The following is a 26,351-nucleotide window of genomic DNA, read 5'->3' on the forward strand; positions in this document are numbered from 1 at the left end:
ACATTCATTCACGTGTGGCTTTGTTAAATAGAACTAAATACATATTAGTATTGCACAACCCCCACTAAGGACTGAGGTTCAAATATGTTAAAAATATTTAAATTATTTAATAAAATGTGATGATAAAGAAGAAAGATATTTTCATGGGTAGGATTTGAGCCATATATGACAAAATTTATGTCTAATTTATACTATAGACAACAAAACTATACATTTCAATAACGTTACTCACAAAGTTAGCGGCCGCCAAGCTCGGCGGCGTGGAGTACGTATCCAGCATGGTCGCCACATTGGCCGGCAGCTGAGCCCTGAGCCAAGCACCGAGCTCCGGGGGCGAAGCGCCCATCCCGCACACGGCCGCCACGGCAGGTGAGTTGCCGCACACTTGAAAACGCACTGAGGATACTGCGCTCTCTGATTCTGTCAGAATACCTTCTTCTAGGCTGTCCAGCTCCATTGTAGCGCTTAGTCTGATATATGGGAAACATTGCTATAAGTAAGAACGAATTTTATATACTTATAGAGACACTTATTGAAGGATAGTGACAGTTGTAACAAAACGGAGTATTACGCCTACTGATTTGTGTATCTTAAAAGTATATAATATTATCGAACAAATTATTATTGTCTTGAAAAACTACATGAAATAGTATATGAATTGTCCTACCTGCAGCATTCGAGTATAGTCTCCAAAAGGTCCAAGAGGTGTGGTACAAATGGGTGTGCCTCGGATGCAGTGGACGCGTCAACCAAACACACCTTTAATCTCATGAGAGCAGAGTCGCATGATATCACGTCTATAAGAGATGGTAGTCCACTTGCTGCAAATATAGAAATTTAAAAAAATTAAGATGATATACTTAGTTTTGACTAGAAAAATTAAAAAGTACTCTGCAAAAGTAGTTTTGTGTATTATTTAATAACATCTATTTAAAAATATTTTTCGTAAATTACACTTACAAAGAAGATTCTGTTTCAAGTGTTTGATGGTTTCTGAAGCCAACCAAGCAGTGTATTTGATGTTATCACATGATGCACTCACTCCAGCCAATAAGTTCTCCGCATACTGAACAGAAAAACATAATAATATTTAGAAATATATGTAAGATACACAAATATGTGATAGTACGAATAAGATTTTTTGTTTTCTATGTAATTCATCTACTTTTCTTATCTTTTTTTTTCTAGGTTATGGCATAGACTATACTATTAATATCATAAACGCGGACGTTTATAAGTATATATGAAGTTTGTTACTCTTTTACGCGAAAGCAGCTTATCATATCTGTATAAAATTTGGTACAGAAATCTATATAGTCTAGATTAGCAGAAGGTCTAGGCTTAGGGCTTTTTACCAAGGTACCACGCGAGTGACGTCGCGGTCTACAGCTACTCTATAATAAGGCGCGTGTAACTTCACTACAATTATAATAACGTAAATATTTTCTTCAAGGAAATTTCATAAACGAGATATACTGATAAAAGTATTAAATGGCATCTCACCTGAGTATACATCCCCTGTTTAACGAGCGCGTCCTTCAACCAAGGGTTGAACACCTTCTTGTTATCAGCTCTCGGCGCCCATATCAGCGCGTGCAGCGGCAACGGGGACGGCAGCTCGGCGGCCGTGCCCGCTTGGAGCTTGTCCATGTGCGGGGTCGCTGGAGGCATGCTTATCACGAGCCTGGAACAGATTTGATCAAATAATTGACATTTTCACGTTATGGTTATATAACGTTCCAAATAAAATTCGTTAACTTATTCTTCGCCTATGAATTAACTTTAAAATTTCTCTCTTTCAAAGTATAATTAATCTTATAAATAGATAAATAAAAACTAAATCGAATGTATGAACAGTAAATAATGAGTCATATGGATTAGAACCTAATACACCAAATTGTATCTGTCACATTAATATGAATGTTTCTATTACCTCCAAGCAGTCTGGAAACAGTAATGCGCAGCGGCCAACGCGGGCAGCGATGTGCGATTATTAGGATTGTCGCACACGCACGCAGAGTTCAGTAGCGCGAGCAACGCGTCCACTAGCAACGGGTATTTCAGCTTGTGAGGGGTGCCGAGAACGAAGTTGCACGCTAGACCGTCAAACTTGGGATTTTCCTGAAGAATGTGATTTTATTTATTATACCTCATATTAATTGAATAAAAATTACCTTAAATATTCTTGAAAAAAAAAGGTTTTTAAAGGGAAATATTTAAAAACACGTTCGTTTAAAATAGCATTTCTTTAAAATAAAAAGCATCACCATTAAGTTACCTGATTATTTATCTTAGCGTTAGTCAACGCATAGAACTTCGGCCGCATAGAAGTCTCGTCTTGCGAGAGGCGCCTGTACGTCTGCTCTATGAACGGCACCTCGCAATAGATGCGCGATTTCATTTGTCCATTATCAGCGGTCGTCTTCACTTCGCTGGCGGACGCGTCAAACGACGGTTGTGCCAGTCCTGGCGCGATTACGAGATTCCATTCGATCTGAAAAATTTATAATGTTCATTATCATTGTTTTTTTTCAATAAGATAAAAAATTAAGAATATATGCTTATCTTTAAAACAAAACCATAACAATTGAATATTTATATCATTGGTAATATGATGAGCCAATAGTCATATAAAAAAAACTATTCGTAAAGAAACGCCTATTAAACTATTCCTTACTCGCCGATAACTCTCACCTGTTGCAGCAATGTTTGCGGTGCGTCATACAGATGTTTCATCAAGTATTCCAATAAAAGCATCAGTCGAGTAGTTAACATCAGCTGGTGCGGCGCCAAGTTCATCGCACGCTTCCTGTCGTTTATTCCCAATGTCTCTACGACCTAAAGGTCAAAACACAAAATTTCAGCAAAGCATTCCATTTGAAAAGTAACTCATCTTAATTCTTTTTTTTTTAAATATTTTCGTACCTTTATAATAGCATTCGCTGTCATTAACAATACGGATTTCTTCTGCATTAGCGTGAGTGAGTGGAACAGGTAGACCATCATTTGGGCGTGTTCAACATTTAAGTCTGAAACAACGAGATCAAGATTCTAAATAAAATCATTTAACAAATTAAGACTATTACGGAAATGCAATGAACATTATTAGCGGAACGATATACTTGTAGACTCCTTTTTAAACTGGTTACATAGTTAGTATCATTTTAATATACATTAATAATTTTTTGTACAATTTCCAGAATTATGAAATTCTTTATGTAATATAAATTATACCATTAATATATCTTAAAGCAAATACTATTATTCTCGAATTTGTATGATAGAATGTAGATTCGAAACACAATCCCAACAGTGTTTCTTTAAGTTGATAATTAAGATAATATGCTGATATTATTGATGGATACATTATAAATTATTTTATATCATAATATAATTTAAACTTTAAATCTTATTAGGATATTAACAATAGTACAGGTGATCAAAATATTCGATAATGCAAAAAATTTAATTCCACACCGTCGGCCATCTGAATCTCATCACATTTACCGTGATCAAGAGCGTCACCTTCATAGTCGTGATCGTGCGGCGGCTGCTGCTGCAGCGCGCACTCCTGCAGCGTGTTCACCAACTTGTGCCACATCACCAGGATGCTGTTCTCGCGGTCCGCCGCCGCGCGCGCCAGCACAATGCCGCCCGACAGCTTCACCACGCGTGGGCCCACCTGCGCGCCGAATATGGTGTATTGGATATTGTGCGTATGGATATTCACCGTAAGTTTATATAGCCCGTAAGTTTGTATAGTGTATAGAATAATTATGGGAAAAATGTGTGGAATTCATAACACTATTTAAGCCTTTATTTGAAAAAAGTGTCTTATTGTGATTGACAATAAGAGTAATAATTGATTGACAATAAGAGAAAATATCATATCAATAGAAATTTTTATCCTATGGCAATAAGGAGATACAAATAGATAGAAAATGTTCATTTTGATTTTTCCCTAGTCCTGTCAAATAGGATCGCAAAGACCAAATCAATGGAAAATCTATAAAAAAAATAATTAAAAAATACTAATCATGAACACACGTAAAAAATGCATAATAAAAAATGAGAAGGTTAAATTTGTCCTCTACTTCATATTTATTTTTACTGTTTCTTATAAATAAAAAGTAAGACATTACTTTGCGTTCAATTGTATTCCAATCACATAAACATCATCACAATCTATATTAAAACCTTAAAAAAATAAAAACAGCGAGCTCACTTGCAAGGGCGTCATATTCGCCCGTTCGGTGGAGACGAGCTGCTGCTGCAACGACGGCTGCAGCGCGGCGAACGCCGGCGAGCCGCTCAGGTTGTGCAGATAGCGCACCAGCGCCGAACTGAACGCCGTGTACAGCGCGCCGAGACGTGCGCCGAAACATGGCGATATTGTGCCTGCGGGGGAAATGTATGTATGTTACATTACATAGTATTTACTTGTGTTCGATTTTACGCGAGTATTATACATTTAGAAATTAGAGACTTTTTAACGGATTTTAAACGCGATGTATTCATTATATTATCAACCCGACGTTCGAAACACTTTACAGCGAGCGTGGTCACGGGGAGATGAATATTACATGTCGTTATTTAAGGTATTAAATGTTATTTTGTATCGCGGATATAATAAAAGAGCAAATAATAGCTTTTAATAATTAGCTCTGTTTCGTTTATACACAAAAATTCAATTATAATCAATACAATTTGATCCCATGATTGATATTTTTACAAAGTCAATAGAAATTAATAAATTATAAAGGAAGCAATCTGAATTTTCCGATTTTAAATACAACAAAAAAAATACTTGCTGTTTTTCTTGAACTCGAAATTAATTGAACTTTTAATACAAGAAAATACTTTTAACTATCTTATTTAATATTCCTGGTTACCTTAACATACATTTTTTTCAACATGTAACTGACCACCTTCACATTATCAATTTGACCAAATTTAAATAAGGCAACACGGAAAGCCAGGATTCAACCACAAAAAAAAAACAATCATAAAAATTGGTTCACTCACAAAATGAAAAAACAAAAAGACCCAAGAACATCCTCCTTTTTACGAAGTCGGTTGAAAAACAACACAACCAACGAGCACACGTTACCCGTATCAGTCCTAGCGGTCTCGCGGTCGAGGTCCCTTGCGAGCGCGGCCAGCAGCGCGTGGTGCGCGTCGTGCAGCTGCAGCGCCGCGCCGCCGAGCCGCTCCGCGCCGCCGCTTATTATCTCCTCCGTTAGCAGCGTGAACACTTCCGTTGCGAGCGATATGTACTGGAAGCGGATCGATGGATGATTTATGTATAGGTCTGGTGTATATTTTGAGGTAAAATAACGTTGGTAAGTCTTATAGCCAGTTTTACAACTGTGTTTATTTTATCAGTTAAAATTGTTAATAATTTATGTAAAAAGACACATGTATAGTGATAAATAGGCTATTATGGATTTTATCAGCAAACGGTAAAATTGCCCAATAAACTCTCTATCTAAATAGTTATATAGGTGAAAGTTTTCTTATTCACAGATGCTGTAGGAATATTTATAGTTACAATTAAAATCAGGAAATTTTGCTATTTTACATGTTTATAGCAAAGGAGCTCAAAAACTACTATACCCATCTAATTTGATCGAAAATAATAAAATTTAAATACAAACACAAGAAATTACAACAAATTACATATTTTTAACAGAATAAAAAAGATACTTACAGAATATGGTTCTGCTTTGTCAGGCACAATGCCCTGTTGTGATCTTGTGTTGTCGGGTTTTTCATTAGATTCAGCTGCTCCCAAGCGGGTGAGGCCGTTGTCGTTAGCGTCTGGCGCCACCAATGTTGCTTCGAACCACAAGCCCAATAGTGGTTCACTGTCTTCTAAATTAAATATTTATTAGTTGATTGATACAGTCAAATTTTACAATTTTCCATTTATATATCAATATAAAATTTAACAATTTAAAAAAATAATAGATATTTTTACATAACGAGAATCAATTATAGAAAAATAAAAACCTTATTATGCCTGTACATAATCTACATATAGCATTAAAACATACTACAAGTGAAGAAAATTTTATGATTGAGAAGTTTAGATTTTTATTAAAAAGGCACCCACCATCATCAGTTTCCGAGTCTTCAGAGCATAGGATCATGTCCTGGAAGAAAACAGTGGAGTCGGAGCGGTCGGGGTCGGCGTCCTGGTTCTTCTGGACCACGGCGCGTTTCAAGTTCGTCGCTTTACGATAGCAGACTACACCGAGTGCGACTAACAACTATAAAATGATATAATAACATCCTTTAAATATATAACTATTGATGCTTATACCAAAAGGGTCACAAGATTACTATCAAATAAGATTATTTATCATGTACATTACATGACTTTTTATATTAACTTTAGAAGTTATAACGATTATAAGTTCATCTATTTTTTTTAATTACCGAGATTATGACGTCACGGCTCCGATCAATAAAAAAATAGCTAATTATATTTTATAACATCAAATATACACAAAATTAAATAATAAATACCATAATAACATAAATTTCTTGTCTAATAAATCATATAAACTTTCACGGAAGGAAAAGGCAAAAAAATATGGGTTTTTATTTTTATTTTTAGAAGTCACAATAAAAAGCAATTTAAATATATCATCTGAAAAGTCTTAATACTGCTAGCAGAAGATCCACCACCATCTTGTAGATTGTATGCAACATCACGCTTGCCAGGATTCCATGTAAGAATGCATTCATCATACGTGGAAACCTGGCGTGCATGAGGAATGCACTAGCTGGATGCCGGAATATACTACCATTTCTTCCCAGGTTAATTTTCTTCGGGTTTCGGCCTTCATGTTTATTTCATGTCATAGGTACATACCAAGAACACACATTACTCATGAAATTTGTTCATGCATGAAAATTAACAAATAGCGCGATTATAATTATTGTGAATTTATTTTTTAACAAATACCACTAATAAGAATGGTAAAAACCAATCATCTGATTTAAATCACAAAATTCGTAAACTCTTCATCAACAAACTTTTTATATAAATGGATTAATAACTTTTTTAATATTGAAATACATAACTAACAAGTTCATACGTTGTTTAAGTTGTCACCTGATGCAATGGAGCTGCAGATGCTATCCTCAGTTCCCGATGGTGCGCCGTATGATGACTCAGTATGTCGAGAGGCGCACGCGAGGGGGCGGAATCCGAGGGCGCGCTGAGAGCCTCGAGCCGCGCGTCCGCGAGTAGAGCGCCCGCCCACGCGAGGCACCGCCCTCCCAGCGCTACCCACACTACGCCGAGCCCTTGCTGCCTGTGTATATAGAGGATTTTTTTTTTTACATTATATTACATATTTGAATTTTAATTCGAGGAATCTTGCAAATGTGTGTTATGTCGTGATTTTTGCTGAATGTGCTTTATCAAATAAATAAACGACTTAAATTACAATAGTTCATTTAACCCGTATCATAAAACACAAAGTCCGAAAATATAATGTTCCCTTGTGATGTACTACATACTTCAAAGTGGGTTTATATTATGTGCGTTCAATCAGATCGACGCAACTACGAGCGTGAGTGCGTAAAACAACCCACACAATGACATAGATATGAATTTCCGCTAGTACGTGCGTAGGTGCGTTGCGTACACGCTACGTGATGCGTGGCAGTGTAAATCGGTTTAGAATCGATGTTTAATTATCATACATAATACATTTTTACTAACATTTTCGTCAAGTTGTAAGGTCTGGAAGCAGTCTTTGCCGGGCTTTTACCAGGTGGGGTTGGTGCTGGTGCTCCGCCCAGGGCGTGGTGTAAACCGCATACTAACACCCAGGCACCAATCATTAGGTGATTTTGGTATACCTAGAAAAATTATGTACATCACCACATGAGATCAAAATAATTTGAACTCTTTTTGATTTAATACAAACTGGTAACTCACATAGCCTCCTGCACGGGTGGACTGTTTGAATGTCTCCCCAACAGTATTGTACAAGCTAAGTGCGCTCTCGACTAACATTGCTGTTTGCTGTTCACTTTCCTCGTCTTTTTGATGTAAGGTTGCCTAATGAAACATTGACAAAGTAGCTGTTTTAAAATATAACACATACATATAAAAAATTAAAATGGTTTAAGTATTTTCAATTCAATGTACCTGTGCCGTAGCACACAATAACCAAGCTGTGCTGACATCACTGAGTGTTGCAATACGATCGGATGTGAATGGTTCTAGACAGGGCAATGACAATGCAAGCCGGCAGACATGCACTTCGTTTACCAGAAAATGAAGGCTGAAAGACAAGTTTTATATAAATTCCCACAATCTTTTTTTATAGGTTTTTCATTGTACTATACATACATTTATTTACATTATTACATATACGTATTGGTATTAAGATAGGAAAATGATAAAAAAAGAAACAAAAATTAAAATAGAGTCGAAAAAATTAAAAATATATATAATTGACAGTATTGCATATAGTAAAACTCACAGTGAGGCATCAGAGTTAAACTGTGGTGCTAGGTTAGATTCTTTTGCTGTTTGCCATCTATTCAAATAACGCTGTAGGCAAGGCAGGGACGAGCAAACTTTGAGCACCACTGAGCCAGCTCTTAGCTCCATTAGTAGTGATGCACATGTAGATGCAACCCACTTCTGTAAAATTATTTTTATATTTGTTTATTTCATATGCCATAAATCTCATATTCTCTATTTATTCCAGACATATTAATCTTAGCAAAAATTAAGTCAAATCAGATAGTTTAAAAAATATGAACAAAAATCAATAAAAAAATAAATAAAATCAAATAATAAATGAAAGGGCTTTCTTAACATGTCTTATAAGAGGAATACCTTCATATCAATAGAGGCCTGCTGGGAATTTCCATCCTTAGAACTCTCCACACTGTCCTTGCTTCCGGGAGTCATAATACCTACAGGCTGAGCTGGTGATGAGGCCATGGAAGACATTTGGCTTCTCAATGGTACAGTCAACTGTTCTAACAAGGCATCTGAGCGGCGTTGCGCCGTTGTGGGCTGTTGTTTCTCAGATGACGAAGTTTGAGATGCAAGTGACGTAATTGGGCTTGGAATTACAGATGATTTTGTTGTTTGATTTTCTAAAACAAAAGCCACATTCTAAAAATACAATCCTATCCTATTGTAACCCTCTACAAAAGTATTATAACTGAATAAAGCTTTTACAAAAAAATATCTATAAATATAACTCAAAGGTTGACTGACTGATTGACATAGCACAGCCCAAACCACTGGATGGATTGGGCTGAAATTCGGCATGATTCGGCAGATTGATGTAATGAAGTATACATCCGCTAAGAAAGGCTTTTGATAAATTCTACCCTCAAAGTGATAAAATAGAGGATGAAAGTTTGTACCATGAAAATTTATTAGGACCACACGGGCGAAGCTGCAGGCAACAGCTAGTCACTCCATACTATAAAACAATGTCGTTTTCCATTGTCTGTGTGTGTGTCTTTAAAATAAGATCATCAGATCAGCAGATCAATCAACAGATCTTGATGGGGATTTTTTTAATAGATAGAGAGATTCCAATGGAAGGTTTAAACTTATAATAACATCCACGAAACTTCTCTGAATTTTACGTGTGCGAAAGCACAAGCAAAAGCTAGTACATAATAAAAACATGTTACCTGTTACATTCACATGAGCTGGTAACTTTGCATTTTTCAGCAAAGATGTCAAAATAACAAGGTCCGATGGTGGGTAACCACCTCCATCAATCCCACACAAGCCAACAATTGGCAGAAGGAGCTGCAAACAACAATGACTTTTTTAATACAAAGTATTGCTGCTACGATATAATTTTAATTTGAATTGAAGGTATAGAGAATATTAAAATATCTAAACTATAAAGGTTAAATATATATGAAAATGTACCCAATGTGTATCATATAGATACATGTCTTATAATTTTTACCTGTTTCACAGACACATTGGGAGCAGCTGTGTTTGATGTGTCATCCTGACTCAGTCCGGCTTCTGATAACTTTTTGAGTATTTGCTGCAGTATAACCCTGAATGCATCTTGCGCAGTGCTGAGCTGATCAGCAGGTACTGTGTATACATTTATTTAAAAAAATTAATTTATTCGAGGATTATGTCAATTTATTACAAAGTCTTGCAAATTTTATGGGTATTGAAGATTAATTTAAAGTATATCATCTTGGAATCTATCTTTAGGTTCAGAGAAGTAAGTTAATTTTAGCTAATTTACTAGTTTTATTTATAGAAAACACTAATTTTGATGTATAAATTATTTAATTGTATAGTTAGTTAGTTTAGTTAGTTGTATAGTTAGTTAACTAAGAAGTTAATTACTCGCCAGAGCTTCTTGTGAATTTAAATAAATGCTATGTATGCATGGTTCATGGATCTCATGAAAGATTCACTTGGTTCAATATTTTTAAAGTTCCATCTTTTAAATTGAGTTAAATATATACTTACAATTATTTGCATTGATGCTAATGAAGTGAGCAGAGAGACACGCAAAGCATGTGTAGAATAAATCGTATGTATCTTCATGGTTTTGAAACTCATTCTCACTGCAAATCAATTATCTCATTTCAAAGGGTGTATGCAGGTAGACAAAAAAGTGCACGAAACAGTTATTGACCGATGTAGTTTACGCAGACGCAAACCATCTAGTTGCAACTAGCAGCTATATCCAATAGGTATATATCAATTGAGATAAATTCCCATTGGAAGATAGAAAATCAATAAACGGTCAAAGATGGGTGTAGTCCTTAACAATGGCAAACATCACTAAAAAGTTAATTTCAATAAATTTGATCTGTTTCTGTACCACAGCTGATATTTGTTATTATAAATAAGATTAACGATACATAAACTGATTATTCATCGTATCTATTGGTACGTCGTAATCGCTGAAGAATAAAGGCCTGGGAATTATCTTACCTTTTTATAATAGCTTGTATTATTTCTACCGCGTCGTTTTTGTCGAAAAACGGGCCATAAAGCGCTGTTAAAATTGGTTTAACAGTGGTAGACCATTCTATATTACCTCCCGATGCGGCCATTTTCGAGAACGGCCTTTCGCGAAATCAATGAATCAAATGTGTCAAAACCAAACCAGGAAAATTGTCAAATCATAGTGCATAATGCTTGGTCCTCACGGTTGATTAAAGCTAGCCGTTTATGTACCTACCTACTATTTTCAAATTGATAAATAAGAATAAAACAAATAATCAAATAAAAAAAGACATATATACTAAATCTCAAAAATTATTTCGGAGATTACCCTAATTGAGATTAAATTAACACACACAAAATAAAATAACGACCTATTATTTTTAATCTATTTATATGTATCTCTCCACAATACTCAGGTACCTCCAGAAGAAAAGCACGCAGAGACCCTTTAGAGAATTAATTATATATTGTGGGACACCAGCCGCAGCCTGCCCATAACTGCTCTATAGAGTTTCAACCCTGGGTGGTCCGCTGCCTATGTAGGACTATTGCAAGATATAGATGTTCAATATTTGCTCGGCTAAGGCAAGTCAGAAGACAGGACCTCTATATTGTCCTCGTGAGGCTTCACTTTAAACAGCCGGTTAAGCCAAGCCAGAAATGAGAACAGGGGCCTTCCCCGGGAGTATTCGGGACCGCGGGCCCCGACACCTCACTACAAGGTGCTCTGCGGGTTATTATTATAATTGTTAAAGCTACAAACATACATAATAATCATATGATAAAAATATGTCTACACTAATATTATTAAATTTAAATCACTGGACGACTGGACTGTATTTCATACATTATTTCACTAAATTATATAATTGTTTGAGCCATCTTTGACATTCAAATAGGTAATGTGTATAAATACATGAATTTCTGCTTTTCCTTACTTAGATGTTGTTGAAATATTATGTTCGTTTAGACTACGGATGCAGTAGATAAACACAACCGAGCGCTTGGTGCTGAAAAGCGAGCCGAGCGAGAAATGAATGTGGAGGAGATATGTCCGTTTCCATTAGGGTCATCAAAATATTATTTCCAAGATGTATTTTGATATGAGTAGTATATTAGCTATAGATAACATAAAAAGTACTAGTTGCATCTATATGATATCTTGTGTACTATCTAACTGTTGTATCGTGTCAAATGTTAGTGTCATTTGTCTTAACTGTCATTCGAATTTTGTTGAACGGATCGGATAAAACTAATTTTTGAGTAAACTCTGCTACTAGAGAAAATACCAAATTAGTGATAACCGATAAGTGTTATATGTAGATAAAATATTTTATTTAATTTTGCATACTTTATAAGCATCTAAATCAAACATGAATGGAGAACAGGCTCATAAGCGAAAAATTACCGATGAGAACGGATCCGATGCATTAGGTAAATAAAGTTTATTTTTAAGAATTAACTGCTTACGATGATATTGTATGTCGTGTATTTAATGAACCTTAATTTAAAACACAGCATATTGCATTTTTCAGTCATAGTTTAAATAACCTTATATTTGCTCATATGGTATACCACATCCATATAAGTATTATACCGATTATACCATAAACTCTTGTTTATGAGAATATTATCAATTAACATTGTAACCGATAATTATTTATAAATAATGAAAACCATATTTAAACTCATAACATTAATAAAATTAATGAATCTTATATATCTGCCAGTATCTCATCTTGTGATTTGTTTGTATGAATATTTTCAGAGCCAACAGTGAAAACGGCAAAAGTTCATATTCAGTGTCCTTACCTTGACACAATTAATAGGCATGTGCTAGACTTTGATTTTGAAAAACTATGTTCCATTTCCCTTACAAGAATAAATGTGTATGCGTGCTTAGTATGTGGGAAGTACTTTCAGGTGAGTTTTCTTTTGTATATTCATCCTACTATCCTACTAATATTATAAATGCGAAAGTTTGTTAAGATGTGTGTGTGTGTTCTTCCACACAAAAACTGCTGAACCGATTGCTGTGAAATTTGGTACATAGACAGGTGGACAACTGGAATAACATATAAGCAACTTTTTATCTTGATATTCGTATGGGATACGAACTTACGCAGGTGAAACCGCGGGGCACAGCTAGTATTTAATTTTTTTTTTGCAAGACATAATACTTAATTCACAAAATAACTGCCTAAAATTATTTGCAATGCACCTCAACTGTATGCATGCATGTTCAATTTACATTAACTGCTTTTGATATGCTTTTATTAATTTTACCTCTATGGTTGTATGTGCCCTTTAAATGGACAGTTTATCCAATTATCCTGATTAGAATCACAAGCATTAATTAATTTCCTTATATATATACTCTGCATAAGAGCAAGTGAGGCAATTTAGTTGATTCTATCATTCATAAATCATTACTTTCTAAGTTATTTTATATTCAGATCTCTATACATCAAAATTATTGTTTTTTCTTTATTTATGTTTAATTTCACTCACTTAAATTTGAAAATGTTTATTATTTATTTTTGTTTATTATTATTATTTTTATTTAATAATTGTTTGACTTTCTTACGACTTAACTTAATGCTGCCTATTTTCTTGGGATTTTAAGTCTTTCCTATGTATGCACAAAGGTAGAAATGTGTTAATTATCTTAATTATATTTGACTCAGTTTCACTGAATTATTGTTATTCTATTTTACAGGGAAGAGGTACCAACACACATGCATACACTCATTCAGTGGCAGAAGGACACCATGTGTTCTTAAATCTACACACACTTAAATTTTACTGTTTGCCAGACAACTATGAGGTTATAGGTAATTCATTTTATCATACATATGTGAAAAAAATTATATTATCGTCATATTTTTGCATCAATGCACTTAAAATGGATTAAATATAAGATGATATAATAATCAACCAGCCAAGTTATTTTATAAATTACGAGTTAAGACTTTTTTTTCAGCCTATTAAGGATATCTTAAGAAATTTAATGATTTCTTTCAGATTCATCTTTGAATGATATTAAATACGTCCTGAATCCAATATTTACACCAGAACAAATAAAGCAATTGGATTTTAACACCAAAATGTCTCGTGCTATTGATGGTACAATGTACATGCCTGGAATTGTTGGTCTTAATAATATTAAAGCTAATGATTATTGCAATGTTATTTTACAGGTTTGTTACAATTCTCAATTTCTTTTATATTATCTGTCTATAAGTTATATAAGCTGCAGTGTTGTAAACAGGTATATTAGCTCTTTATTAGCAACTGAAAAATATTGGATGGTTCACTATTCCTCCTCACTTTTCATTATGTATAGGTATAACTTTTGTAAGTGATATGAAAACAGAGATATTTAACATTTAATAATACATACTTTTTTTGCAAATATCTTTTAGTCTCAGTATACTGCCATCTTTTAATAAGTACTGTCCATTATTATGTAAGATATTTATTGAACAGAATTAATATGTATTTGTAGTATTTGTTTTTTATTTTTACTCTGTTTAATTCTTCACAAGTCTAAGTAAGTGTCTGTTTCTGCACTCAAACATTGTTTTTTAAGACTCTTCCATGGTCTACAAGAATGCAATCCTAACCATTGTTGTAAAGATAGCTAGTTGCATTTAATGCCCAAATTTGTTTGTGTATGTCATAGGTCAAATTCCAGAACAAAATGTCTAATGACTTTTCCTTTGTATGAAAAGGTCTGGATGTCTTGCAGCCTGTACATCTATAGTAATATTATAAAGCTAAAGAGTTTGTTTGGTGAACACGCTAATCTCAGGAACTACTGGTCCGATTTGAGAAATACTTTCAGTGCCCATTTATTAAGGAAAGCTTTCGGCTATGTAAAATCAGGTACTAAGTTTGTAAAACCGCAGGGCACAGCTAGTTTACATGATATAAGAAATGGTGTTAATACAAGACACTGACTATGTATAGATTATTTTCTTTTATTTTGAAACAATGTGGAATCAATGTTGTATGAAATTGTTAAATGTGTATGGGATTCAATGTATGCCTTATCCATGCTGAATTGAAATAAAACATCACAATTAATAGTCTGTAAAAGATATCAATATGTTTCAGTGTTTAGCACAAGTGAGACCGTTACGAAATTATTTTTTACGTGAAGAAAACTATGCTGAGGTGAAACGGCCGCCGGGTGATTCGTCTTTCTTATTGGTCCAGCGTTTTGGCGAGTTGATCAGAAAATTGTGGAATCCGCGAGCATTTAAAGCCCACGTGTCTCCACATGAAATGTTACAAGCTGTAGTGTTATGGTCCAAGAAAAAATTTCAGTTCATAAAACAAAGTATGACTTTTTTCTTGTTAATATTTGTAAAATTTGTTTTACTACTATTTTTGCTACTTAAAGTAATATGTATTTCTCTTTGCAGGTGATCCTATAGATTTTATGTCGTGGTTTTTGAATTCATTGCACATGGCATTAAACGGAACCAAGAAACCAAATAGTTCAATTATATATAAATCATTCTTGGGGCATATGAGGATTTATACCAGGTATGTGATATGCAAATTGCATGTTAGTAGTGACTTGTTATATATTTAAGTGTTCCCTCTTAAATGGTACGTTACGTACGGTATGTTACGGTAACAATATGACGATGAAAACAACAACAGAATATATGTTAAGATGTTTTACAGGCAAAAGGTTAAATTTATTAATAGCCTAGTATCTTTAAACAGGGACATTTAATTAACTATCTAAATAATATTACACACTTTAAGAAAGTTACTTCATGGGCGCGGTTTAATAGACAGCCCAGTCAATTAATTAAATGGCTGATCTAACCATCTAGCTGTGACATATGTACTATAATAAGATAAATCCGTTGTCATACAAATAAATAATATTTTCTACAGAAAGCTACCACCACCAGATGCTGATGATGCAGCGAAAGTGGATCTTAGCAGTGAAGAATATAGTGAAATGATTACTGAATCACCATTTCTCTACTTAACATGTGACTTGCCACCAACACCATTGTTCACAGATGAATTTAGGGAGAATATTATTCCACAGGTTTGTTTTGAAATATTATTATTTGTATGTTGTGTGCATATACATAATTGCAAAAATGAAAGAAATGGAGATAGAAGTTTCACACTGGTATATTTATTAACTTTTTTAATTTTAGTGTATTCAAAATTATGAATGTGTCACACAAAAATGCTATTTTTTTTCAATGTATTTGTCACATTACTTACAGTCTATTTCAACCAGTAGAGATTATTGTATGTATTATGTGTTATGTTTTTTCAATTTTAGGTCAATCTATATCAATTACTCTCAAAATTCAATGGTCAATCTTCAAAGGAGTACAAGACATACAAAGAGAATTTCCTAAAGAGGTTCGAGATAACCCAATTGCCACCATACCTTATATTGTATATCAAGCGATTCACAAAAAATACTTTCTTTGTAGAGAAAAATCCTACTGTTGTTAACTTTCCTGTGAAGTAAGTAACAATTCCTTATTTCATTTTCAATAAATTAATTAAATTTTGGGTCATTGAAGGAAATATATCCTATTAAAATTTTCACAAGAAACATGTAAGCATATCATAATTTATTTTACAGAAATGTTGATTTTGGTGATATATTAACGCCTGAAGTTAAAGCCAAATACAATGGTAAAACAACCTATGAGCTTGTGGGTAATATAGTTCATGATGGAACACCGGAGAAGGGAACATACAGAGCGCATGTGTTGCATAAACCTACACAACAATGGTAAGAAATGTACAGAAACTGATTGGTATGGTTTCAATTTAAATTATTATTTATGTTATTTTATATTTTTATTATAAACATACTATGAGTTGCCTTCTATATTATCTACAATATATAACAGTTGCAATAAAGTAAATATTTAATAAAAAATAAATCCAGTTTTTTTCTACAAATCAACAGTTTTTTTTTTGTATTGTCTAATAGAAATGTTCTTTTGGAAATTAATGTTTTAAAATCAGTTTGAGGGAAACAGAGTGTACACCTTAGTGATAGATATGTTAATTTTATATTATAAAGTAGATAGTTACTAGAAGAAATATTAAATTAAGAGTATCATGTATTTCTTTTTGTTTTAGGTATGAAATGCAAGACCTGCATGTGACCAGTATTTTGCCACAAATGATCACCCTCACTGAGGCATACATACAAATATATGAATTAAAAAATGATTAGAATATAAGAATAAAACACAATTCCATCTTTTATTTATTTATTGAATATACAAATACCTGGCTACAAATCTGACTTGATTATTACATATTGTATGCTTATGTGAATATTCATATGGTTATAATAAATATATTGTGACACATGAAATATTAATTTTACGTCTTTTGACACAAACTGGTGTTCTTAACTATACAAATGCAACATTCACTTGAATATACGTAAAAATTGTATCATTAGAGTTCATATTCAGGTATGCAATTGAATGTCGTATATTTTAAAGCAACAACTGTTAAAATACCGAAGTATGTTTTAATAATGTTGCTTCAAAAATGTAAATTTAACGACATAATTGCAAAAGTCTGGGCTAGTGACTCTCGCCCTTTTTGCCGGCGACACGTTTGAATTCACCCATGTTCGTGGTGGAGATTGGGGAGCCGTAGAAAGCTAGATGATCAATCTGAGTGACTTCATCACCAGACTGGTTGTCCTTTATGAATAGTTGAATGTTTTGGACGCTTTGGAACTTGACATATTTCAGTGGTACAGGATTGCCTTCCAAATCACTTGGTGTTAATCTGAAAATTCATACATACAATTTTGAATATATTTTTTTTCTTACTTCACATTTATAAACAGCTCGTAGCTTTAGCGTTGATCAATTTATTTATAATGTAACAAAAAGAAAACTTACTCTAATTCTTGTATAGATGCATTACCAGCAGCTTGGTCAAAGTCAAGTGTTCTAGGCTGGTTAATAAATATCTTTATAAATTTTGGGCCCTTGTCTGCTGGGCCTTTAACCTTAAGTGAGTGCAGTTTTACTAGCTGAAATTTAAAATGAAAAAGATGAGAACTTATGACTTGTAATTCTCTAGTATTCAACAACATAATAATAATGACGTCTTCACATATAAGAATAATGTCTGGTAACAAATGATTACCTGATTGAATGATATATTGATAATAAGTTGTTCATCACAATCACTGGCTAAGTATCCCCCTCCACTTGTGAGGGCATGTGCCAGCGGGTGGTTATCTGCCTCATTTAAACACTCGCATTCACTTTTCGTTATGAATGTCCCCAAGTCCATCTAAATTAATATTAGGATTTATTATTTTATCAATGTCCATAATTGTACTTTATTTGAATTACAGCTTGCAAGCAGTTCTGAACAAGAACTTAAATCTTTTATACATTTTGTCAAGTTGTTTTTTAAAGTGAGATTTCTGATACCATTTTATTACCGTCTGTCTTAATGCTTATTACTATATATAGTCAAATCCAGTTTCTATAAATGTATGAATCAACATAAACTTAGTCAATTATTTATTCCATAATTGTTTCATTTAAATGTCTACCATAAAAAAGCAACATTGATTGGGTTGTTCCTCATTTCGTTTTTTCATGCAATTGGTCCAGTAGTTCACAGTACATTCAAAAGCCAAACTCTTCAACTTCCTATCATTATAGTATAGAATGCAAACATTGCGCTGGCAATTTATTAAAACTAGTAAACGAAATTATACTTACATGTCCAGCAACTGAGTTATCTTCGTCTCCAGCTTCCTCGGTGCTGTAATACTGCCTAACTTTATTTTCCAGAGAAGCTGGATCAGCCCCTTGGAGACGATCAATTCTTGTCTATTAAAAAAATAAATTAGTTTTAAGAAAGGAAAAAAATTATCTATAAAATAAAGTTGTTGCTGTTTGACTTGTTAGACTTACTCTATTGCGATAAAATATGAAGGTTGGCATAGCACTGACGCCCTGAGCACTCGCTGTTTCAGCGCATCTATCTACGTCGACTTTCAAGAAAACTGCTCTGGGAAACTTGGCCGGCAACTGCTCGAAAAAAGGAGCAATTCGTTGACATGGTGGACACCTACAACATTAAATACGAAGGTAAAACATATTTTGTTTCGACGATGACATAGGCGTTTTGATTTTCTAAAGGTTAGACTTACCAAGTTGCTGTAAAATCGACAACAACTAATTTAGTTCCAGCATTAGCCATTTCAGATTGAAAATGTGCTTCATTTTCTATAACAGTAGCAAGCCCCATTTTAACTTAACTTTAAAAGTTTAAACAACAATAATAATTCAACCAAACGACAAGTCACAAAATCGCGATGATTGACAAAACTTAAAACTTCACCGTGGATGACACATAAAATTGACAACAAAAGACAAACATCTAACAGATACAAAAGGAGAACGTAGGTAAAATATAATTATAATAAAATATATTTTAAAACACGGTATATATATGAAAGAAAACAATAGGTAGGTATAATGCGTTTTCTTTGACTGGGCCAATTTTGTAATTCACTTTCTGCTCTCCCTGACTCCATCCGATTAGTAGATTTTTTAGTTTGTTTGTCTTTTATTCACATATAAGCCATTGAACTGTTTTTGATAAATTTTCTAAAAAGACAGTTGGAGACTCGAGAAAAGATAAATCCTTTTTCATTCCGGAAATCGTATTGAAACGGGAACTGTGCGGGTGAAACCCACGAACCACGTATCTTTCCCCTTGACTAAGGTGGGGAAAGCCACGCGTAGAAAGCTAGTATAAAATATCCCACTAAACTAACACTTTGACAAATTAAATTTCGTTAGATAAATAAATGTCCAATATTATCCTCAGAGTTGACGGCATTTACTTAATATTTCGTAATATTCTCAGTGAACCGCCTGCAGCGATTCTCTTCATTTCAATTACACTTCAAAGCTTTACAAATCTCGGCTATTTGTCTCATTAACATTTATAAGAATAGTAGATATTTCACTTTATTTTTATTCCAAAAACAATTCTCCTTCAATTAATTACGTAGCAATAACATTCATCTGCTGCTACGTTATATTTTTTGTACAATGTCAAATTTATTATCTTATCATTAGATTTACTTCATAATGTTATTAGGTAGATGAATTACTAATGATAGGTACGCTGTTAATATTTATATCTTTGCTCCTAGTACCATTATATTTATGAAGTATTAAATTTGTTTATCTATATAATAATAATATTTTGTCAATAATGAAATAAATAAAAATTATAGACGAATCAAATTGGAATTACTCGGAAACCAAAGATTTGGTCCAAAGTGAAAATTTAAACACATAATGATATTAAGGTTTCTTAATTTTTTTTACTTAAGATATTGTCGATTATCGTTGAATTTTGAAATTATGTTTTTATTAATAAAAGTATAGCTAGGAAGTATTATGTAATTCCTATAATACGTATGATAGGTTATTTCCTTAGGATGATAGGTTACTTATTAGGCATTATTGAGAAATTTATAAGTTTATTAAATGTTGACTGAGTTGCGACGGAGTTAAAGCTTTTCTCATTTTTTATTTCACAGGAAAATTGAAACAAAGCTAGGGGATTAATTTGTAGATTTCCCCGAGGATATAAAAATGGACTCTTCACACTAGAAAAACAGTTGCCTCTTGAATTTGCTGAAAATATCATCGTAAGATGTTCTTCGTGTAAATAATCAGAGTTAATTGAGTTTCGAGCATAAAATGACAAAGTGTCGTTGGGTTTGTCTTATCGTTTATTGTGTTTTATTTTTCAATTTGAGGATTACAAATTCATCAAGAAGTCATGATCGAGTAACAAAATTAAAATTTAGTAAAAACAATTTGACGGATATTCCAAGCAAATCCGATTTAATACATTATTTGGAGATAATTGAAAAAGTGATCAAATTTTATATTAAAAATGTGAATGAAGTTGATATGAATGTATATTTCGGATTATTTCTTAGTAATGGTAGTGAAAATTCGCTGAATTGTTATTATTAAAATAAAATTCAACCAATAGTTGGAGTAAATTTTAATACTTTTCAGTTAATTTGAAGCGTGCATTAATGAATGAAAAGGCGCATATCACGGAATCGACGAGGAATTTAATTAAAAAAGTTATCCATGCAATCGAAGACCTTCGATTTTTTTTTCTGAATAATGCTGAGAAAGATAACCTACCTGAAAATAGAGTAAATAAAATATGTACGCACCTACGTCCAAACATCGCAATTTTATTTTCTTATATTTTTTTTAATTAAACGCATTTATTTCAATTTTAGTGTTACGCCTATTTACTCATGAAACGGAATGGTTATATACAGTTGAATATTTTAACATGTCTAATGTAATGAAAAAACACAGAATCAAAAAAATAAACGATATTCTATTATCAGATTGGAAACGATACCTAGCAAAAGTGTACAATGTAGATGAAGGTGTTCCGAGTCCTACCGATTCAGGTATTATTATTTTATGATAACTATATACATTTTACAACTTATCTTTTAAAACTATATGAATTTTATAACTCTATAAAATATTTTATGATACGTATTATGTAGTTAGCTACATTTTTTTTCAAATAATTAGATAATTGTACAAAAATCGCCGGATGCTTTTGTTCACCATTCCCAGTCCATTCTCTTATTCCCGCCGACTTAACTCATTTGCTTACCTAACTCTCCAAATGTTAATGGGCGTTGGCAATTTCTCATCATCAGGCAAACTACCAGTAATTCTTGGTAAAATCGCAAGGTGTAGGTATCACTCTTTAATTGTTTAATCCTAGAAAATCAAAGGTTTAAAAATTTAATCTTCCTCATCGAATAGGTATGAGAGATATAAAGCATTAAATTATTTACACAAATGAATTTGTAAATATTTTTGATTTTCAGATCGCTGCTTGGCTTCACTAGCAGAAAACAGATCTAATTTTGGACATTTCAATAAAATTTGTCATGTTGATAAGTTTTGCTATAAAATGATTAAAAATGGAACTGATTTGGGGTATGCACTTACTCACAGGTAATTTTATGAATATGTAGAGCTATCTATGTATTATAAATGCCAAAGTGTATTTATTACTACTTGTTATACGTGGTAACAAAGTTTCCGATCAATAAAATTAGGTTTAAAGTTAATTTTGATTTGAAATTTATGAAAAACAAAATTATTGAGATTAAATCGCAAATAAAATACCAATTACATATCCCACCTCTATCCGGGATAACAAAGGATTCAATCTAAAGTTCAATTATATCAAAATAAGAAAATTACGCTAAGACCCCCTTAATAATTAATATGAATTGAGATGCATATAATTTTCGAAATGTTTTGTTAAACAGGTTGCTCTTTTTGCTATCAGCACGACATGGACGAAGTTGTAGTATATTTTCAAAACAAGAAGATCGCAACCTATCGGAAAAATTTTGCTTTATGAGTTACATAGAAGCACAAACGATTGTAATGCATGATTTTCGTCTCATCGACTTGTTATTGGAATCGAGTAAGAATTTTCATTCAATATTGTCGATAAAATATGAAAGATTTAGAAATTAAAAACTTTTTAACGGATTTTAAACGCGCTTTATTCATTATATTATTAAGCCGACGTTTCGAACACTACAGCGAGCGTGGTCACGGGGAGACTGTAAAGTAATATAGTGAATAAATAGCGTTTAAAACCCGTTAAAAAGTTTTTAATTTCTAAATGTATAATACTCGCGTAAAATCAAACACAAGAAATACTAATTATGAAAGATTTTGTTTACTGAATTCGTAGAATTATATTTTCTAAATTAAAATGTTTAAACAGTTTGTAAATGTGGTCTTTGATTAAAAAAATATGAAGGTGTTTTTTTTTTATTTACAATATGCTGCATTTTAATGCAAGTATTTATACTATAATTATCATACTAAATGCTTTATAATGCTCTTTTTACTAAAAGCTGTCACTTTGATATTACAAACACGAAAGCCTTACGCTATTTATTATTATTTGTTTATTATTATATTTAAACATTTCCTACTTCTTTCCAGTCTGTCTATGTGCTCTTAATGGACATGTGCAGTTTCTTCGCCAATCGTGGTTGGACCAAATCGCTAACTACCAAACAGCTGCCGGCTGCTTCGGTCAGACCATAAACAATAAAAACATTTTTCAGACACAAAAACCCCGCGAATGGAAGCTTAACAGAGGTGCAGATCAGGATATATTCTCTGGTCTTTGCAATGGTCATGTTACTGCTTTGGCGGTTGCCACATATTCTATAGCAGTAAGATTGATTTTAGAAACTGCAATGTACTAAATGATGTTTTGATCAATAAGTCAATATAAAGCACTTTTCGTTTTTAATATGATAGATATGAAATACATTAAAAAAGTAATACTAATTGTTATGTCAATGTGCTATATAAATTATTGTAGAGTTATTATTTTATATCTTGTGTCCTTAAAAAAAACGAACTATTAAAACTGTATATTGGAAATTATATCAATTATTGGAACAAAAAACTTCACGGCGTATGCATAAATTTAAAATTAAAAAATCCCAGAGTAACTGAATCATCTTTGATTTTTATATATCACTCGATAAGAAAAGCGTAGTTTTATTATTTATTTTTCGTAATGCAGAAAGGCCAGGTAGAAATAAAAGAAGGTTAAAAACATAGAACACAGGCAATAAAAAATATACAATTCGCTTTTAATAAAGCATACAATCATGTACGATACGCTACTAGGTAAATAACTGCAAGCGCCCTCATGTTTACCTTGTAATGGCACTACGAGAAATTAATAATCAAACGTAAATCAACTGACATTCCTTACGATATAAATATCGTGTTAGAGCAAATATTGAATTGGTACAGGAAATTTCATTATCTGTCCAAAGCATTTCTAATTAAAAACAATGTTAGAAACGAAAACAGAATTACTTCCTGTTCCAGAATTTGAATTCATTATTACATTATATATAATTATCGTATACGCAACATAAGCCCTAAGGCGAAAATGTTAAACCAACTAAACAGGTACAATTATCCTTACTTAAACCATCGAAATAAAACGTATTAGATCATCGAATAGAACGGATGCATTTATGTCCACTTCTTCCTCATTAAAGTTCTATATCATGGTGAACGTGGAAAGTGACATGTCTTGACGACCTCGATATATATAAATAAGTACATAAAATCAATGTCGACCGGAATAGCCATTGCATCATTTCCGTAAAACAGGGAGTGTCAATATATCTGGTTCTTTCAACCATTTTAGGGATCTTGGAGATTAGTTCTTGGAGGCTCACTTTTTTGCTAACTCTCTATAAAAGTACGCTGTACCTAGCGCATGACGTTTAATAATCTGAACGATAAAATTGTTTAATATTCAAATAATACATTACATTTTTATTAAGGTAATATTATATTACTCTATTAAATAAATTAAATATAATAATGTACTAAATATCTATGCTAGTATCGTCATACCTTCTCGCTCCCTTATGCATCGACATTATTGTATTTTAAGTATGGAATTTTAACAAAAGAATGCTTTTAAGTAAACAATTATTTGATTGGTATTCACCATTCGTTTTATTCTTGCTTACAGATCCGTCTGTCACTATGTATGTATATGAATTATACGTTTTGTGATTGTTACAGTATGTGTTTGTACGTTACGGTGATTTTAACAGATATAGAGTATTAAAATTCAGTATTTTATTTAAAAAGTAAAAAAAGGCCTGAGTGGGTTTGTGCCCTAAGTAAATAGATTTAATAAAAAATAAGGAGGTTTTGCATTGTCATATTCATGGGGTGTCATGATAGTAAAATAATCCTTAAGTTTATTGGAGCGTATATTTTTTAAGAATAAGTCTTATTGAAAACTGACTTTTAAATAGTTTTTAAACGCCAAGCTATTATGCTATTATTACAAATGAATACAGTTTATCCATATAATATTCGTGTAGTAATCGAAATTGATGCAATTACTTATTCTATGCCCATGTTTTCTTAAGAATGCCATTAGTTACATATAAAATCTAACTACTAAATATCGCAGTAAATCAAGGTTGTGGATAATAAACTGCTTATATAAAGTGACAGCAATATAGTTATATAAAATTGCTCTTCTTAGTACTAAGAAAAAAGCTACTGATACTATTTTTTATAAGTGGAAATTACGCTTTAAATAATACAATAGTTTCATAAAAAAAACCATGTACCAAAAGACTATCTAAGTCATTAAAAAAACTTTAATGATGGGTTCAAGATCGTCTTTCATATCCCTTATCACCGATAAAATATTTAGCGATCACATGATCTAATTTACTTAAATTCAAATTAAAATTCGAGCCAGGTTCCCCAGGGACCATACATTTCATTGTGCTTGTCCCGTTAGCGGTCTTCACGTCCGTGCATTTTAATATCTCATTTCAAATACCATGTGTGACCTGAACGTTCTAAATTTTTATTTAATTGGTGTTGGGAATTGGTCGTATGTATTTTTGATACAAATGACTATATTTTGTTCGGGTTCCGCTTGAAAATGTAAGTATATAATGGCATTTTAAGTTGCTAAGTTGCCTCCGCTATAAGTTATTAAAACCGAATATAATTTGTAAATTCTACTAAGTGTTATCATTTTAAAGCAGTGTTAAAAAATCGCGTGTTTTTGCTCCACTTGACCTTTTAAAGGTAACATAATACGATGCAGTATATTGCGTTACCCATGTTTAACCTTGTCTGCAGAGTTTTAATTTCAGGCCTTTTTTACCTAAACTACTGTTAAACTACTACGACTGTTAAAATTAAAATAATGTATATTAAAATACATATAATATATTAATATTAAATAAAGCGACATGTAAGAATATATATATCAATATTCTTACGTAGTGATTTTTCATTTGTGTATAATACTACATGTTAAATTATTTAAATGTCTGTTGATTGTGCGATAAGTATTTACAAAAAAAATTTTCATCTTGCAACATTGATATCTAAAAAAACAAGCTAAATAACTATAAATTCATGACATTTTGATGGTCCTTGATCATGATAGGGCCACGAAAGACTTCAAGATAGATTTATATAACTGAATTAAATATTGGTTCAATCTAATGTTAAAAGGAAATAACGAAACATTAGAGCGATTAAATTATTTAAGTAATGTGAAGCGGACGCTACAATATCTAGTAAAATTGGTAATAAAATACACAGATGTTATATCGGCATATGGTTTGCAAGTAAATCCTTTGAAAACTCAGGTTATAATTATTGGCAGTCCTTCGTTAATTGCAAGGGTG

The 26,351-nt window shown here is 32.5% G+C and overlaps 4 protein-coding genes across 12 annotated transcripts in view; 2 read left to right on the forward strand and 2 right to left on the reverse strand.

The window, feature by feature from the left end:
- Positions 1–11,117, reverse strand: part of LOC119830218 (E3 ubiquitin-protein ligase UBR4) — a 51,632-nt gene extending 40,515 nt beyond the window's left edge. For 5 of the 9 annotated variants that reach the window (XM_038353142.1, XM_038353144.1, XM_038353148.1 and 2 more), the window contains exons 1-23: positions 10,973–11,117; positions 10,502–10,599; positions 9,975–10,111; positions 9,688–9,808; positions 8,870–9,135; positions 8,508–8,671; positions 8,171–8,306; positions 7,958–8,080; positions 7,739–7,878; positions 7,124–7,325; positions 6,116–6,272; positions 5,711–5,874; positions 5,111–5,276; positions 4,226–4,398; positions 3,508–3,682; positions 2,926–3,029; positions 2,695–2,838; positions 2,279–2,494; positions 1,934–2,121; positions 1,504–1,684; positions 961–1,066; positions 668–821; positions 233–470 (exon numbers count right to left, since the gene is read on the reverse strand). In XM_038353142.1, coding sequence (XP_038209070.1) covers positions 233–470; positions 668–821; positions 961–1,066; positions 1,504–1,684; positions 1,934–2,121; positions 2,279–2,494; positions 2,695–2,838; positions 2,926–3,029; positions 3,508–3,682; positions 4,226–4,398; positions 5,111–5,276; positions 5,711–5,874; positions 6,116–6,272; positions 7,124–7,325; positions 7,739–7,878; positions 7,958–8,080; positions 8,171–8,306; positions 8,508–8,671; positions 8,870–9,135; positions 9,688–9,808; positions 9,975–10,111; positions 10,502–10,599; positions 10,973–11,094 — 3,675 coding nt within the window. In that variant the 5' untranslated portion in view covers positions 11,095–11,117. The remainder of the gene's footprint in view (positions 1–232; positions 471–667; positions 822–960; positions 1,067–1,503; positions 1,685–1,933; positions 2,122–2,278; positions 2,495–2,694; positions 2,839–2,925; positions 3,030–3,507; positions 3,683–4,225; positions 4,399–5,110; positions 5,277–5,710; positions 5,875–6,115; positions 6,273–7,123; positions 7,326–7,738; positions 7,879–7,957; positions 8,081–8,170; positions 8,307–8,507; positions 8,672–8,869; positions 9,136–9,687; positions 9,809–9,974; positions 10,112–10,501; positions 10,600–10,972) is intronic. The other 4 variants (XM_038353141.1, XM_038353140.1, XM_038353146.1 and 1 more) reach the window with 4 other exon arrangements.
- Positions 11,118–12,202: 1,085 nt separating this feature from the next.
- Positions 12,203–17,243, forward strand: LOC119830021 (U4/U6.U5 tri-snRNP-associated protein 2). Its single transcript, XM_038352842.1, has 10 exons — positions 12,203–12,421; positions 12,756–12,910; positions 13,707–13,821; positions 14,012–14,187; positions 15,107–15,332; positions 15,418–15,541; positions 15,905–16,064; positions 16,311–16,501; positions 16,623–16,775; positions 17,132–17,243. Exons 1-10 carry the CDS (start codon positions 12,361–12,363, stop codon positions 17,226–17,228), a joined length of 1,458 nt encoding a protein of 485 aa, XP_038208770.1. The 5' UTR covers positions 12,203–12,360; the 3' UTR covers positions 17,229–17,243.
- A 7-nt stretch (positions 17,244–17,250) lies between these two features.
- LOC119830022 (thioredoxin-like protein 1) lies at positions 17,251–19,379 on the reverse strand. Its single transcript, XM_038352844.1, has 6 exons — positions 19,191–19,379; positions 18,952–19,108; positions 18,757–18,867; positions 18,167–18,316; positions 17,917–18,050; positions 17,251–17,800 (listed from the first exon to the last, which is right to left on the reverse strand). Exons 1-6 carry the CDS (start codon positions 19,286–19,288, stop codon positions 17,590–17,592), a joined length of 861 nt encoding a protein of 286 aa, XP_038208772.1. The 5' UTR covers positions 19,289–19,379; the 3' UTR covers positions 17,251–17,589.
- A 1,381-nt stretch (positions 19,380–20,760) lies between these two features.
- On the forward strand, positions 20,761–23,398 carry LOC119830512. Its single transcript, XM_038353562.1, has 5 exons — positions 20,761–21,004; positions 21,438–21,503; positions 21,939–22,068; positions 22,389–22,549; positions 23,083–23,398. The coding sequence occupies exons 1-5, from the start codon at positions 20,761–20,763 to the stop codon at positions 23,349–23,351; spliced, it is 870 nt and encodes a 289-aa protein (XP_038209490.1). The 3' UTR covers positions 23,352–23,398.
- The last annotated feature ends 2,953 nt before the right edge of the window (positions 23,399–26,351 follow it).

Source organism: Zerene cesonia, chromosome 11 (assembly GCF_012273895.1).
Source record: "Zerene cesonia ecotype Mississippi chromosome 11, Zerene_cesonia_1.1, whole genome shotgun sequence".
NCBI lineage: Eukaryota > Metazoa > Arthropoda > Insecta > Lepidoptera > Pieridae > Zerene > Zerene cesonia.

Coding starts and splice junctions, on each gene's coding strand:
- LOC119830021 (XM_038352842.1), top strand. CDS start 12,361: ATGAATGGAGAACAGGCTCATAAGCGAAAAATTACCGATGAGAACGGA. Junction 12,911..13,706: donor TATGTGGGAAGTACTTTCAG/GTGAGTTTTCTT, acceptor TCTATTTTACAG/GGAAGAGGTACCAACACACA. Junction 15,333..15,417: donor ATTTCAGTTCATAAAACAAA/GTATGACTTTTT, acceptor TTCTCTTTGCAG/GTGATCCTATAGATTTTATG.
- LOC119830512 (XM_038353562.1), top strand. CDS start 20,761: ATGACAAAGTGTCGTTGGGTTTGTCTTATCGTTTATTGTGTTTTATTT. Junction 21,504..21,938: donor TCCGAGTCCTACCGATTCAG/GTATTATTATTT, acceptor TTTGATTTTCAG/ATCGCTGCTTGGCTTCACTA. Junction 22,550..23,082: donor CGACTTGTTATTGGAATCGA/GTAAGAATTTTC, acceptor ACTTCTTTCCAG/TCTGTCTATGTGCTCTTAAT.
- LOC119830022 (XM_038352844.1), bottom strand. CDS start 19,288: ATGGGGCTTGCTACTGTTATAGAAAATGAAGCACATTTTCAATCTGAA. Junction 18,317..18,756: donor ATAACTCAGTTGCTGGACAT/GTAAGTATAATT, acceptor ATATTAATTTAG/ATGGACTTGGGGACATTCAT. Junction 17,801..17,916: donor GCATCTATACAAGAATTAGA/GTAAGTTTTCTT, acceptor ATGAATTTTCAG/ATTAACACCAAGTGATTTGG.